At 43.7% G+C, this 17,263-nt stretch overlaps 1 protein-coding gene across 1 annotated transcript in view; it reads right to left on the reverse strand.

The window, feature by feature from the left end:
• Positions 1-17,263, reverse strand: part of XYLT1 (xylosyltransferase 1) — a 347,669-nt gene that overhangs the window by 27,028 nt on the left and 303,378 nt on the right. The window contains exon 7 of the mRNA XM_052635619.1: positions 2,026-2,242. Within this exon, the coding sequence (XP_052491579.1) occupies positions 2,026-2,242 (217 nt within the window). The remainder of the gene's footprint in view (positions 1-2,025; positions 2,243-17,263) is intronic.

Here is a 17,263-nt window from a genome sequence, read left to right on the forward strand (position 1 = left end):
TGGGGAATATGTGTCCGCCTGTTGCAAACTCATGGCACAGCCTTCAGATTTCTCCTAAGTTCATCCCTTAGAGGAGGGTTGGGAAAAGCGCAGGGCAGAAATGCTGGGATGCAGGAGGTGGGATCTAATAGAGACATTGGAATGTAAAGTGCCTGGGTGCACTGTGGGGTAGGGGGTGGGGTGGGTGGGACAGAGAGAGCCAGCATTGGAATGCACACCTTGATTAAATCAAACAAAGCCCCAAATAGTCTCTTCTCAATGGCTGAGTGGATAAAATGAGGCTCTATCCACACCACCCAGCTGACCTTCTTGTGATGCTAAATGACATGTCTGTGAAGCTGCATTTTAAGCTTGAATTGTCTAAAAGCCCAAACAGGCACATATTCTCCATCAAGCAGTGAGGTAGGTACCTGATTATCAATTGTCCTGTGTCCTTTCGTAATGATACAGAAAAGAAAATGGATGAGGAGGTTATTGGAATGGAGAAGAGTGATTTTTGCTGAAACATGATTAAAAGCTGATGACTTAACATGCATACAGAAAAGCAAAACCTGACCCAGTGATGACAAGCCCATCATCCCTTAGGAGTTATGTCCGCAGTCAGCCCTACTCAGAGCTTGGCCCTGCCCCAGATGTTGGTGAGGGATGTAGAAACCATCAAATGAGATTCATTGCCTTGTTTGGCCTAGAAACACAGAACCTGAGTGGCCCTGAGATGGGGCACAGCCAGGAATGGTGGGCCACTCATGGGAGGTGTCACAGGCTCAATGGAAACAGAGCCAGCACTGGAGCTTTCTGAAGTTAGAGATTAGGGTGAAAGTGAGCTAGAGGTCAGGGAACTAATCTAGAATCTCTCTGCCCAGGTCTGCTGGCTGTTGTCAGGAGCAACACTGTAGCACTGAGTCCCTACCCATTTCCAGATGGGGCTGGGGCTGTTTCAGAATAGCCTGCAATCGTACACACAGGACTTTCTGAAAGGGACTGAATGTTTGCATCCCCGCAAAATTTATAGGTTGAAACCCTAACCCCCATGTGCTGGTGTTAGGAGGTAGGGCCTTTGGAAAGTGATTGTAATGAGGGTAGGGTCCACACAAGTGGGATTAGTGTCCTTCCCTCACCCCTTATGCCGTGTGAGAACACAGTGGGAACTGTCAGTAGGCAGTCTGCAACCAAAAAGAGAAAAGGCACGTGACCACACTGGCACGTTGACCTACAACTTCTAGCCCCTGGAACTACAAGAAGTACCTTCATTCTTCTGTATCTTGTTTTGGTACCCTGAACTAAGACAGGTTCCCACCCTGAGGTCTGAGAAGTGGTCACAGACTTCTGAGAGCTTTTCAAATAGCTGCAAAAGCTAACAAGAAATAGTGGGTCCTAAGCATTTGGCCACAATGGCTGCCAATGCAGGAGGCAGAGCAAACCCCAGAGTAGCCCTGGTGTGGCGATCACCGGAACTTCTGATGTGACTGATGAGGCCAAAACTACTGGAAAAGCTTTTACAGGACTGGGGACTGGAGCATCTGTCAAAAGTTGATACAGGTGTCTCTAAAGAAGCCAGCATATACAATTGTGCAAGTTATGAACTGCACAACCCTGTGGGTACCATCGACATTGTAGGTATGAGAGCTTTGTATTTTTTTTCAATAGCAATTTTCTAAAAAATGGCAATAAAGCTGTTCTAACAAAATTAGTGTATTGTGATGATTTTATGACCGACGGGAGCCAAGTGTCTTGAGCAAGAACTGCCTTTTTTACTTTACACTTTTAAAGACACTGTACAGATGGCTGGTGGCAGCCTTGTGCATCTCCTCTATACAATGACCTCCCTCCAGACTGGACTGGACCAGGGGTCCTACAGTGAGAGTAAGGTCTCTGGTAGCTCGCACAGTTCCCCATCTTCCTCTGGATGTTTGGAGGACAATGTACTAATCCCCATGTAGCTTCATCAAAAATTCAGCATCCACTTTGCTCCAAAGGCTAGAGCCAGCCCCTACCTTTCTCAAGGACGTTTCCCCAGATACTCACCTCGGCAGGAAGCAGAGTATAGGAGTAGAATTGCTTCATTTTGGTCACCAGATCATCAGTGGAGAATGTCACATACTCTACAAACTTCCGGTTTAGCAGGAACCAGTCTGAGCCCCCATCCACAGCAATGCCCTCTGGGATCCGCCGGTCCCCCAGGCGCCACATGTGGGCGTCACACTCCAGGAAGAGCCGGTCCAGGCCCTGTTTCCGGATGAACCTGGACAAGACAAAGTCATGCTTAGCCATGAAAGAGCTCAACCCAGAGTCCAAAACGAATGGTCAAAACTGCTGTCTTGGCCATAAAGCCATTTTTTGAGCACTACTACATGCTCAGTGCTGAGCTAGGGGGTCTGTGTGTAGTTTCTCATTTGATCTTCACAAGTGAGGCTGGTCTCAGTAATACTATGAGGCAGGTACTATTACTATGCCCATTTTACAGATGAAGACACTGAGGCTTAGAGCGCTTAGGACACTTGCCTGTCCAGCACAGTTAGATGGCAATGATCATCTGCTACATCTGCTTCTGCTTTAGAGAACTTCTGAAATCACCTTTTCATGCCACAGATGCATTGGAATTTGGTGAATACAGCTATAGACCCTCGTCTCAGAATAATGCTTTTATTTTTAAATTTATTTTTTAAAATTAATCAGTAGACTAAGTATATTTATTTACAATACAGTGTTAGTTTCAGGTGTATAGCAAAGTGATTTAGTTTTATACACACACACACACAAATACATATATATACACATACACATACATATATTTCAGATTCTTTTCCTTTACAGGCTACTGAAAGATATTGAATATAGTTTCCTGTGCTATACAGTAAATCTTTGTTGATCGTCTATTTTACTTATAACTATCTGTTAATCCTACACTCCTAAATTTATCCCATTGCAGAATAATGCTTTTAAATGCAACAAAAATACACAGAGTTACAAAATATTTCTATAAATACCAAAGTGATGGCATAGCAATTCACATGATTCTTGATTCACACACTATATAGAGGATTGTAAAATATTTTTTAAAACACCAAATTTATGGTAATTACATGTGTTTTCTTTTTAACACACTTAATAACAAGATCTTGCAGTAGGTCTAAACACTATTATAATTTTGAAGAAAAGGGGAGCATAAATGATATTTAGACATGGATGCATCAACTATAATATGCTTTGAAAATACGTGGTTCCTGGGACTTCTCTGCAGTCCAGTAGTTAAGACTCTGAACTTACAATGCAAGGGTCACGAGTTCAATCACTTGTTGGGGACACGACAGGAAGAATGGACCAAAAAAGGAAATATATGATTCCAAGAGCAACTGCTAATACTATAGTGGTTTGTTATCCTATATTTAGCTGGATTTCAATTAGCGTTTAGTGAAAATTAAGATCATTATCTTCCTGGGCTTCCCTGATGGTCCAGCGGTAAAGAATCTGCCTGCCCATACAGGAGACACGGGTTCAGTCCCTGATCTGGGAAGATCCCACATGTCGTGGAGCAACTAAGACTCTGCACCACAGCTGTTGAGCTTGTGCTCTAGAGCCTGGGAGCCACAACTACTGAAGCCTGTGCACCGCAAACGAGAGAGGAGCCTCCACTCACTGAAACTAGAGAAGAGCCCATAGAGCAACAAAGACCCAGGGCAGTTAAAAAAAATCACTTTCTTCTCATCAAAGTCACAGACCCCTAAATTCTATCCATGAACCTCAGATTAATAACTCCTCCTCTAGGACACACACACACATGTGTGCACACACACAGGATTCGGTGAGGCGGGCAAGGCAAAATCGGCATTCCCTAATTTACAGACACAGAAATCAAAGGTCAAAGAGCTTGTAAGGTGGATGGAGCTGCTGGGAGGGTGGACAGAGCTAGGGCCAAGACTTCTGGCCCAAACTCTCAGCTCATTTTCACTTAGCATTAATTTCACACCTACTATGTGCCAGGCATGGGCTGGCCCTGGTGGAAAGCAAGGAGAAGCAAAGATGATCCCTGCCCCTCAGGAGCTGGTTGTCTCCTTAAGAGTTTATAATTTACAAGTTTTCTGATCTGGCTGCTCTTCTAGCTCATACAACATAAAATCAACCATTTAAAAACATACCTTTCAACAGAATTAATTCATCTGCAATCACCATCTTTACCTAGCTTCAAAATAGTTCATCACCCTCAAAGGAAACCCCCATCCTCATCAGCAGTTACTTCTTATTCTCCTTCCCTCCAGATCCTGGCCATCCATCCATGGATTTACCTAGTCTGGATATTTCATAGAGATGGAATCACACAAGGTGGGGCCTCTTCCAGCTATCATCGTGTTTTCAAGGTTCCTCCACACTGAAGCACATATTGGTACTTCATTTCCTTCTCTCTGTCCGCCCGGCATCCGTTCCTTGCTTTTGTGGGAACCGCACCCTGATTTTATTTTGGACATCCACCCTCAACTCTCACAGCACCAGGGTTGGAAACACGACTCGGCTTGATCAACCAGAGAATACCATAATTGCTTGGCTGCCATAATTGCTTCAGGGACGGGAAAACAACTCAAGCTGAGTCTGAGACTGGGTTCTGGATTTTTGCTGAAAAAACTAGGAAGGAAGGCTTTTCTTGGGGATTTTTGTCTGGAAGAATGTGAGCTGAGGGTTGCAGGCAGCCATCTTGTCACCATGAGTATAGAGGTTGTCTGACCATGAAGGTATCACAAAAACAAAGAGAGAAAAGAGAGAGAGAGAGGAGATAGACACAGACAAAGCTTCAATGACTTTGCTTGAGACCCTGGAGCTTGCTGTCCCTGACTCACCCCCAGACTTGTCAGTAATGTGCTTAAGGCATTTTGGAATAGGGTTCTGTCATTTGCAAAGGAAAATGTCCGGACTAATACATTCCTTAACAATTTCACCTGTATCACTACTGTGATGGATGCAAATGTTCTTAGCCTCCAGGTAGAGTAGGTAGCCATGGCTGTGGCGCATTAGTGCCACTTTTCCACTAGGCCAGGCTGCATCCCCCATTGCGTGTCTACAGGGTTTTGTGTCTTCATGACAGATCTCACCTCCGTCTTCACATTGGAGTTGCCTGTCTCCGCCAAGACAGATGCTGCACTCACTAGAACTGACCCAAGCTTCCTCCTTTCTGCCTACCTTACAGGTACTGGAACACTGCAAGGCAGCTGCAGAGTACAGCAGCTGAAGATGGTCCCACCCTGCTGGCCACGCTCAATTCTAGAAAGAATCTCTCCCACTGAGCCTCCCACAAATTCACTAGAGGGAACTGCCTGAGACCTCACTAATAAACCCACACCCATAACACTTTCTTCTGCACAAATAGAGGACCTGCCCCCAGACACTGGTCATTCACTGAGCACAATGGTGTAATAGATTTAATTCTTAGAAAAATTTGATGCTGCTGCTGCTGCTGCTAAGTCGCTTCAGTCATGTCCGACTCTGTGCGACCCCATAGATGGCAGCCCACCAGGCTCTCCTGTCCCTGGGATTCTCCAGGTAAGAACACTGGAGTGGGTTGCCATTTCCTTCTCCAATGCATGAAAATGCAAAGTGAAAGTGAAGTCCCTCAGTCTTGTCCGACTCTTAGCGGCCCCATGGACTGCAGCCTACCAGGCTCCTCCATCCATGGGATTTTCCAGGCAAGAGTACTGGAGTGGGTTGCCATTGCCTTCTCCCAAAATTGATGCTAGTGTAATAAAAATGGTGATTATAATGATGCTATTGGTGAAGAGACTTAATTCTATGAAAATGTGCTTCTCATCTCATCACAACGTGACCCTACCAGTAACCAGCTAGGTGAGTTTGGAAAATAATGACCTTGACTAATTTTCCCCGTGGGAAGCTGACAAAGTTGGGCTAGGTCTAGGTTGTAAAATTAAATGCCTACAGGGATCAGACAAATAATGTAAGTGTGTGAGGTAGGCTGAGTAAAAGATAACAGTGTAGGTAGAATCAGCAACGATGTAGAGAATGCATTTTCTAAAAGAATTTCAAATCCCTTAAAAAAATTCTGACAAATAAGACACACCCCTAGGTTGAATCCAGCCCACAGACCACCAGTTTAATGATGCGTGAGGTAGTCTCTAAGGTACTGTTTGGGGTGGATGATTCACAAGCTAGAATCAAGATTGCCAGGAGAAATATGAACAACCTCAGTTATACAGATGATACCACCCTAATGGCACAAAATGAAGAGGAACTAAAGGGCTTCTTGTTGAAGGTGAAAGAAGAGAGTGAAGAAGCTGGCTTAAAATTCAACATTCAAGAAACTAAGATCATGGTGTCTAGTCCCATCACTTCATGGCAAACAGATTGGGAAAAAGTGGAAACAGTGACAGATTTTATTTTCTTGAGCTCCAAAATCATTGCTGACTCTTGCTCCTTGGAAGGAAAGCTATGACAAACCTAGACAGCATATTGAAAAGCAGAGACATCACTTGCTGACAAAGGTCCCTACCGTCAAAGCTATGGTTTTTCTAGTAGTCATCTACAGACGAGAGAGTTGGACCATAAGGAAAGCTGAGTGCTGAAGAAGTAATACTTTCAAAATGTGGCACTGGAGAAGACTCTTGAGAGTCCCTTGGATAGCAGGGAGATCAAACCAATCAATCCTAAAGGAAATCAACCCTGAATATTCATTGGAAGGACTGATGCTGAAGCTCTACTACTTTGGTCACCTGATGTGAAGAGCAGACTCATTGGAAAAGGCCCTGATGCTAGAAAAGATCGAGGGCAATAGAAGAAGGGGATGACAGAGGATGAGATGGTTCGATGGCATAACTAACTTGATGGACATGAGTTTGAGCAAGGCTCGGGAGTTGGTGATGGACAGGGAAGCCTGGCGTGCTGCAGTTCACGGGACTGCAAAGAGTCGGACACAGCTTAGCGACTGAACAACAAGGGACTTAGCTGTGACATTCTTAAGTCACTCTTATACCGAGGAAGAGGGTGTGGGGCAAGCACTAGAGGGATGCATGGGATCCCAGAAGAGGCTGAGAAGTTTTCTGAAGACACACAGGGCAGAAGCCAACCAGAAGACCCAGGTTTCCAATGTCCCTGGTCCTGACCTTTCGCTAACATTTTCTTTCCAAGTGTAAAATTCACTATCCTTAGCAAAGCCACGTTCTCTCTGGGGAGCGACTTGGTGAAAGGTTTTCAATACACTCACAATGGCACTTACTGACACCAAACTTGGCTGTAACTGATTCACTGAAGGAAGACACTGAGGCAAGGAAAAGAAAATCCTATCTTGACTCTGGCTGGTGCCAATTAGATGATAATGTCCGGTGGGTACAATTAACTGTGCTTAAACCTTTTAAATTTTAGATACTTTATCAAAACTTTCATGATAATCAAGACAACTGAGGGAGAGAGAGAGAAGAAATACAGGTGGGATGACATGCAAAATTTTTCTTTCCATGGACCAGCTTTTTAATTTCATGTTCCATTAGATTGGATAACAGCATCATCTTGCAATTTTAATGTGATGTCCCAGACTGCAATATCCAAATACAATATTTATGCAGTAATCTCCAAAATAAAATATTTACAGCGTTTGGGAGATTGACTGCTGTACTTACTGGCTTACTCCCTTCAAAACCGATAAGCTGCAAAAGCATGCTTTAGTTAATTATGAGTAAATAGAGATCACATATTGCCCAGGTCTCAGAAAAGTTCCTGGGTTGAAAGGGGCTACCAGGAACTTAGGTCTGGACTGAGAGAAGGTGGAAGAGGCCCAGAGTGTGGGAATCTATCAGGCAAAAACAATCAAGCTGTTTAAGCAGTGATTTTGCTTTTTACTCCCCTGTGTGGATTTACCGTAATTTGAAAAGGTAAAGGCTGGAAACCAAAGTAAGTTTGTGAACATCTGGGTGAGTCTTTCATTAATGCTGGCTCACCAGGAAAAGGTGCACGGCTCTCCCACCTGAGGGATGGAGGGAAGATGTGCAGCAACAGGCCCGTTACACAGAAGATGGCCAGTGATGCTGTCCCTTCTTTAGTTTTGTTTCCAGGTGACCTAGTTACCTGGGAAACCTAGGGTCAACATGAGATATCCTAGAAGAACAGACACGAAGGGGGTCTGGTACCAATGCTGTCTCTGCACTCACTGAGGTGTGGGGCTGATTCACCCTCTCTGAACGCCAGTTGCCTCACCTGTAGGATGAGCCCATGACACCTGTTCTGACAAGCTCCCAAATCAGCTGCAAAAGTGTGATGGGTGATATTTACAAAATTCCTTGCAAAGTGTTTAGTAAGACTCAACCCAAACAATGGGCTGACCCAACCATCAGTTCCTTTTTCATAGACATGACACCCCTCCCCAAGCCTCCTTTGGTGTTTTATTTTTCTCCATAGCACTTTTCCTTTTCTAATACAATGCACAAGGTATCTATTTCATTTATTGCCTTTTCTACTACTGGACATAAGCCCCAAGAGGGCAGAAATATTTGTCTTTTTTTCTGAACTTTTTATTTTCTTTTTATTTTCAGGTGAACAGTGAAAAGGTTCAGCCACATACATGTATGCACCCATTATCCCCCAAGCTCCCCTTCCATCTGACACATAACACTAAGCAGTGTGTACATGTCCATCCCAAACTCCCTAACTATGCTTTCCCCACTTTTGTCTCTTTTTGATCACTGTGGTATCCCTAGTGCCTAGAACAGTGCCTAGCACAGTGCCTGGCATACAACGTGTGCCCAGTAAATATTTGTTGAGTGAATGAAAAAAGGGAAGAGTAACATCCATATCTGTCAGGCAATAAGGACATAGCGGCTGTTGGTTAACCAGGTATCAAAATTTTCTTTTTTTTTTTTCCTTTGTTGGTTATCCATTTTATTTATTTATTTTTAATTTTACTTTATTTTACTCTACAATACTGTATTGGTTTTGCCATACATCAACACGTGTTCCCAATCCTGAACCCCCCCTCCCACCTACCTCCACACATTTAACAAGTGAAGGAACTGAATCACAGGAAAGTTAAGTAATTTCTCCAAAGTCATATAGCGATTAGGCTGGGACTTGAATTCAGGTCTGAATGAATCCAATGCAAGTGCTTAACTACTTTCCCATTCTTCATCCCAATTTGCTGGGGTCCCTCCAAAAGGACTCAAACGAAGGATCTGAGAACTTATTCTTCCTCAAAAAGACAGAGCCCAGGAATGAATGAACCAAGAGAAAATGGCTCATTGCTGGTTGGAAGAGGCTTCTTGCCAAACCTCACAAGGAACTTCTGTCTTCAGAACCGGTTACTTGAGGGCGAACATGGGATAGTTTGCATTTGATTTTATCTCCTGGGCTCTCAGGAATTGTCTGTCTTCCTGAGATTTGTCTCTACTGCCACAATATGGGACAGTGTCATAGCTAAATATGATTCTACTGGGACATCACAAGGACCAGGTGAGCATCAGAGTTAATCAGATGGAGGGTGGTGAGGGGTTCTGATCTCCCCCATGGGAGAAAAAGTTAGCTAAGAAAGTAATCTGTAGCCTTTGAAAATGGCCCCAGAAAAGACAGACACTAAAGAAATCTCTCAATTCAGTTAATTCCCTGGCTACAATCTCGGCATATTCATCAAGTGTGGAATTATTCCAGAACTGTCTTGTCGTATAATGAATTCTGAAAGGAAGAACTCTGCCCCTCAGACTTTACAGCATGTTTGAGCAAGAAGAAATCTCAGCAATTAGTTAATATAACTATTCTATAGATAAAAATCCCCAAAACACTGAGGCCCAGAGAGGATGTATGAGCCAAGGTCATCCAAAGTCACACAGCCTGTAAAAATACTTCTTCTCTTTTTCTGTCCAGTGATATGTCACTGAACCCAGATTACTCTTTAGTATAAGTACAACCTAAGCATTTCAGTTTAAACACAAAATCATGGAGCAAAGCATGAAAACACATTGTAAGAAGTCAGCCAGCTAGTGAAGGACCCATACAAAATAGCCACGTGACATGGGGGCCAAACGTGGGGCTCTGGAGCTAGACTGTTTGGTACAAGTCCTGGATCTGCCATTAACCTTGGGCAACCTGAACACAAGACACCTCAGCTTCTTATGTGAAACAGTGATCATCATAATACCTGTCTCACAGAATTTAAATGTGATTATATTTTATATGGAGAGGGCTTAGCATAGTGCTCAGCACTTAGCAAGTGCTTGGTCCATCTAGTCAAAGTTATGGCTTTTCCAGTAGTCATGTATGGATGTGAGAGTTGAACTATAAAGAAAGTTGAGCACCGAAGAAATGATGCTTCTGAACTGTGGTGTTGAAGAAGACTCTTGAGAGTCCCTTGGACTGCAAGGAGATCCAACCAGTCCATCCTAAAGGAAATCAGTCCTGAATATTCATTGGAAGGACTGATGCTGAAGCTGAAGCTCCAATAATTTGGCCACCTGATGCAAATAACTGACTCACTGGAAAAGACCCTGATGCTGGAAAAGCTTGAAGGAAGGAGGAGAAGGGGACGAGAGAGGATGAGATGTTTGGATGGCATCACCAACTCAATGGGCATGAGCCTGAGTAAGCTCCAGGAGTTGGTGATGGACAAGGAAGCCTGGCATGCCGCAGTCCATGGGGTCGCAAAGAGTTGGACACGACTGAATGAAGGTTCACCGAGATACTTAACATTTTCCATCATCAAGCTGGAAAATTAGAATTTCAATTCTAGGACTTTGTAGACAGGCATGTGTAGGGCACGTCAGGGCTAAGGAGAAACCCTTTATGTTCTGAAAAGCAAGGTAATTTCAGCACCAAGGACAGAAACCCAGTGCCTGCACAGTGAGTCTCCTGTGATGCCCTTGGTTGTGGTGGCAGGTGTGACAAGCTTCACGTGCACCCTGATTCTGTCTGAGAACCACGAATACAAAACCCTCCCATCTTTCCAAGGCACAAGTCAGTGAGGATTCAGGTCATTAAGTTCCTAAACTGGCAGCTCCATAAGGGATCCACTGGCCATTTCTCACATGTCAGTATGGGTTATGCCCTTTCCTGACCTGGGCTGGAGTCATCTGTCAGTCCTTGCTCCGCAGCAGTTGGAAGAGCAAAAGAGCTTGGGTCATTTGCTCATTCAGCAGCTCTCCAAGTCTATGTGCTGAGAATATGGTCGTAAAGGAGATGGACATGAGCCCTGTCCTTCTGTCTCTTCTAGAATGAGAGGTAAATCAATAATATTTATCATTTATTGAGCACTTACTACTTTCTAAGTCTTTCCTTGCACTTAACATATATTCTCTCATCTAGTCTTCATCACAATCCTACGAGAGTTTGTTTTACAAGTGAAGGAACAAAGATGCAGAGAGGTTAAGTAATTTTCCCAAGGCTACACACCTGGCCAGTGGTAAGGGAGGGATTCAAACCTAGCAGTCAGGCTCTGGATCCCACACTCTTCACCACTGGACGTAAAACTGCTCTAATAAATAAGTAAGTAGTCATAAAGAGCTACCAAATACAGGAACATATAATTAGACATTTGTGATAAGTGTTATACAGGAAAACAGAGTGCAATGACAGAAAATAAAGAGACAGGGACTTAATTAGTGAAGATTGTTGGGGAAGATTTTGCTGAGGAGGCGACACTGACAAGAGGGATGAGAAGGAATCACTCATCTGAAGAGCTGCGGGGAAGAGCTTTATAGGAGACAGAAATAGCGTGTGCAGGAGCCCAAATGAGTGAAGAGAAGCTAAAGTGGTGGGAGTGAGAGCTACAGGGAGAAGCTCAGCTTCACCACCTCACATAAGACCAGCCACAGGAGAGGCAGGTCTGACCCGACTGGTGGAAGGAACATGTCCTCCATAAGAACCTGTAGCTTGAACGTGGCAGGAAACTCCACAATGAACATACCTAGGGAATCAGTGTAGCACGGTGGCTTGGAGTCTAGACCCTGGAACCAGATCACCTGCGTTCAAGTCTGTTTCCCCATTCCCAAGCTGTATGTTGTTTAATCTCTCTAGCCTCAGTTTTCCCATTTAGAAAATGGGAATGATAATAACTGTACTTATATCATGGGACTGTTGTGAGAATTGAAAGAATTAATATCTATAAGGCATTTAGGACAGTCTCTGGCACACAGTAAACGCTATATTACATACACTCTGGGTGAAGAAAGTTGACTTGAGTTTCACATTTAGGAATGAAAGAAAAACCAGCCTAAGCAGAAATGCAGTCAGGGCCCAAATTCTGGAACCAAGGACCCCAGGATGGGTGACCCATGCTCTTTATAGTACTCAGGGCCTGAATCAGCTTGTGCCTCTGAGAGTTTAAAGGCCCATTGAGAACTAATTGATTTTGCCTATTTTAAATTTCACACAAATTTGAAAACAATATCTACTGCATTACGTTCTAATTATAAAAGTAATGTAGGCCTCCCTAGGCATGGAACACAAAAATAAAGCAAAAAAGGAAATGAAAAAACATACTCTTTATCTCAGAGACGACACTGCACAAACTTTCCTTCTAGTCTTTGCTCTAGCTTTGACATGTATTGTTTCAATAAAAGAAAAATTCTAAAGTTGACCTCAAAACTCAGGAGGAGGCCCACAGAGCTGTGTACACAGCTTTGCGCGGGTGCCTGTGTGATGCTAAGCTTTATTTTGACATGGCTGCCATAACTGGATTAAATAAAGAGAACACGCAAACAGTGATAAACTCGCCAGTTGGGTTTAAGAAAAGAGAGAGGGGAATGCAATCTGCTTTCCCCATTGGAGACGAGATATTAATTATCTCCTCCCATCAATCATGGTGCTATAAGACAGATGGGGAGAGAGTTCTTCTCCTGATAAGCAAGTTGGCACCAACAGGCCTCCTGAAAGCAGATTTGCTTGGAGGAGGTTCCTGGCCAGGCTCTCGATGGATTTGCCAACTTTTGGTTAAACAGTTGCCTGTTTATACATCAAGGGAGCTTTGGGCCTGAAGATTAGTTCAATGTCAGAAAGAAGAGCTGGCGAATCTGCTTAGCTGCCATTCTGATGCCAGCAGGGGACCACCACTTCTAGCAGGTGGATCCCAGACCTGGGAATAGGAAGAAACTTGTTTATGCCACTTGTGACCTGAGAGCTGGGATCCCTCCTAGCTTCCTTCTGGTCTAGTCTTCCTACATGTGAAATGCTAGTTCTTTCTCTAAGAATTGTAAAAAGTGTTTCTAAAAGTTGATCATGTGGACACATACCATCTTCAAGGTTTTTTCAGCACTATCCCCATAGCCACCACCATCATCACCACCATCATCAACTTAACATGCATAATTAACTATTCCAAGAGCTTATCCACACATCCCTTCAGTTAATTCTTGCAGCAGTTCTAGGTAGGTGGCTTTATTATCTTCCCATTTTGCAGATAAAGAATCTGAAGCACAAGTGATTGATTTAACTTACCCAGGGCCACACACCTGATGAGTGCTTAGCATGTGAACTCTGGCAGTCTGGCTCCAGAACCTGGATTCTTAACAGCTATGTTATAGGCTTTATGAAGTCTGTATGGGACTGCCCGCAATATTTTTTTTTTTTCTAAACCAACTTTAGATAGCTTCAACTGTTATTATTTTTTTTAACTTAATCTTATTCTAAGCATAATAGCTGTGAAGTACTGGATTAATTATATAAATTTTTGTTGATGCACATAAGCTCAATACAAATTCTCCCATGACACTCCTTCATGAACTCCCCCAAATAATCTCACATATCACTGGTGGGTCAGGAACACAATTTAGGAGAGGCTGACTCTAGAAAGTAGGGGATGGGCTGATTTTCCTCCCTTGTTCATTTAAAAAATAATTCTGCTTAACATCAGTAGAATTTTGCTCTTTCAGCTGCATACCCTAAGAACTCAAAGTAACAGGTCCTCTCAGATGTAGTCACTAAAATGGGGTGATAACAGTCAGACCAAACCAGGCTCCAATATCAGCTGTGTGGAACCTGGAGCAAGTTAAAGCAACTTTGCAAGCCTCAGTTGTACTCATCTCTGAAATGGGATAACACACTCAAAAGCACCTGGCTAGATGCTTCCTGTGGTCTGTGAGGCTACTCAGTCCTCCACAATCCCCACATCACTGGATCTTATGTGATCCAGACAATCCCCCCATGTCTGGATATTATAAAGATGAGGACATGGAGGCATGGAGAATCAAAGCCATTTGTCAGAGTGCCCTGGCTATCACACGCTGAGCTGGCATTTTGACACAGGTGTCTGGACTCCAGGGCCCAAGCTCTTACCAATATTCCACACTATGCCCCAAGACTGAGCACTGGGACCGTAGAGACCTTGAATTATTTGAGCACTGAGACCAACCAAGGCCAGAAAGTCCCAGAAACTCTATTCTGGCCGAGGGAAATAATTTTTTCTTTCCATCTCCCTGTAAGGGGCCCCATACTCTGAGACTTGATCAGTCTACCAAGATCTGGGGGAACTTCTCTGATGCTCTCTGAGCAGAAACCAGGAGTTCCTGAGGATGTTTGCCAAGACCTGCTAATTCAGGGCACCTGCTTCTGCTAGCCCTGCAGAGATTATCTGAGAAAATGATAACTGTACTACATGTCTTTCAATATATCTAGCTACTCGATTTTTGGAGGAAAACAAGGAAATAAAGTGAACACTACACTCTCCTTCATTTAATTATAGGAACAGTCAGGACCAATTGGGTAGCTATTAAAATACTAGTTCGCCTTTATGCCATCTCTTAGCAGTGGGAGCTGGAAGTCCAAATTGACTGCTAAAGACTGGAGTTAGGGACAGAAGGTCGAAACTGCTATTAGAAACCACATGGAATTAAAAACTGAGGCACCCTGCGGCCTCCTTTTTATCTCACCGCTTGCTTTAGTCCCTCTCCATCTTTCTGTCTTTTAAACTCTCTGCCTCCATCACGTTGTCTTTCGCAAGAGCTGGTCCTGAAGCATGGAACATCAGAATGGGAGGGCATTTGGAGATCATCTCATTCAACCACTGTGTTTGTCCAACACAGCGAAGCCCAGAGAAGCAGAGTGGCTGCTCCGAAGCCACCCAGAATATTGGAAGAAAGCAGGACCTGAACACAGACAGGCTGGATCGTGCAGGATTCTGAGTCTGGGCTCTGAGGACACATTCCTCTAGGCCTGAGTTCTAGCCCTGCCCTCGCTGTGTGAGCTTAAGCAAGTCACTTCACTTCTCTGAGTCTGTTTCCTCATCAGTAAAACGAGGCTAATATGTTGAGAAGGGTCACCATCTGAAGCCAGAAAATTAAACCAGCACAAAGGGAAAGAGAACTGATGGAAGTTAAGTTAAAGGGTTCAATTCAGTTCAGTTCAGTTCAGTCGCACAGTCGTGTCGGACTCTTTGCGACCCCATGAATCGCAGCACACCAGGCCTCCCTGTCCATCACCAACTCCTGGAGTTCACTCAGACTCACGTCCATCGAGTCAGTGATGCCATCCAGCCATCTCATCCTCTAAGGGTGATCAAAAGGAACAAACTTCCGGTTATAAAATAAATATGGTCGAGGGCTGTAATGTATAACATGGTGACCACAGTTAATAATACCATATTGCATATTTGAAAGTTGCTATGATCTTCAAAGTTCTTAAAAACTGTAATTATGGGTGGTGATGGATATTAATTAGACATATTGTGGTGGTGATTTTATAATATATACATATATTGAATGCTATGGCTCAGACAATAAAGAATCTGCCTGCAATGCAGGAGACCCAGTTTCAATCCCTGGGTTGGGAAGCTCCCCTGGAGAAGGAAATGGCAACCCAGTTCAGTATTCTTGCCTGGAGAATTCCATGGACAGAGGAGCCTGGTGGGCTACAGTCCATGGGGTCAGAAAGAGTTGGATACAACTGAGCAACAAACACATTGACTTTCATGCCTGAAACTAATATGTCAGTTATTCCTCAATTAAAAATAATATTTCTGCTAGTGAACTACCTGACTACTTGATGTGCTGTGTTTATTTTAACCCTCCCCAGACCAATAAGAAATAATTTTTAAAAGAACTAACAGAGAGTCTGGGCTTGACGATATCATTTGAACTGCTTGATTCAGCTATGTCCAAAGTCAGACATTAATGTTTTGAATCATCCACTAAGTTCCTTTACCCTTTAATCAAGTTTAAGCTGAGTTTCTGTCGTTTCCCATGAAAAAAAAAAAAAAGAGTTTTTCCGAACACACAATCAGTGCAGAACCAGAGCCAAGCCTCGCCCAGGGTGCCCCTGTGGGTGAGACAAGGGAAGATGCGCGTGGCTAGGCTTGTTCCCACAGCAGAGAGGCCCCAGCTGCCAAAGTGGTGGCTGATGGCTCATTTTACTATTAAACCCTTAACTCATCTAAGTGAGTGAATCCTGGCTGAGGACTCATGCATGAGTGTTGGAACTTGTGAGCCCTTCTGTCCAGAGAGCCTTGGGTTTTAGGGTTTTAGAGGGAGATGCAAGCAGTATCTCCTGAGCCTGAGTCTTTATCCTGCCCTGTATCCTGCTGTGCCATTTGGGTACCACCTGTCAACTCCGGAGGCACATCAACTGGACAAGACATACTCACAAAACCCAAAGGCACAACCCTGGCCTGTACATCATGTATTTATTTCTCCCGCCTGCAGTATTCCAGTCTGATGTTTATCATCAATGACACCACCACCACCATCACCATCACCACCACCATCACCATCACCACCACCATCACCATCACCACCACCATCACCACCACCATCACCATCATAGGGCATTTATGATGTGCCAACATCATAGGGCATTTATGATGTGCCAAATGCTTTATACACAGCATCTCATTCAGTCCTTCCAATGATCTCTTGAGTATAAGTCCATTAATATTTCCCTCGTACAGATAAGGGAATAGGCTCAGAGAGGTTAGGTCACCAGTCCAATGCAACACAGCCAGGACATGGTAGATTGGGACTTCAACCCAGGACGTATGACTCCCAAAATTCACAGTCTTAACCTCTGTGCCATACCCAGTTCTTAGCAAAGTGCCTGGAAAGAGTAGACAGAGAATAAATACTGAGTAGGCTAAAACAACAATACTAGGGATGTAATTTAGACACAAGTTCATCAACTTACAGTGGATTTTTTTTTTTTCTCATGATGTAACTTTGCACAAATCATGTATTATAAGTTATCTGGAAGGGAATAAGGGTCTTCATTCTCTATATAAGGATGGGGAACCAAAATCTGGGCTAGTTCTGGTAACTTACCACCTCCATGGAATCTGAGTGACTATAAAAATAAAGTTGGATCCTGT

Source organism: Budorcas taxicolor, chromosome 2, assembly GCF_023091745.1.
Source record: "Budorcas taxicolor isolate Tak-1 chromosome 2, Takin1.1, whole genome shotgun sequence".
Lineage (NCBI taxonomy): Eukaryota > Metazoa > Chordata > Mammalia > Artiodactyla > Bovidae > Budorcas > Budorcas taxicolor.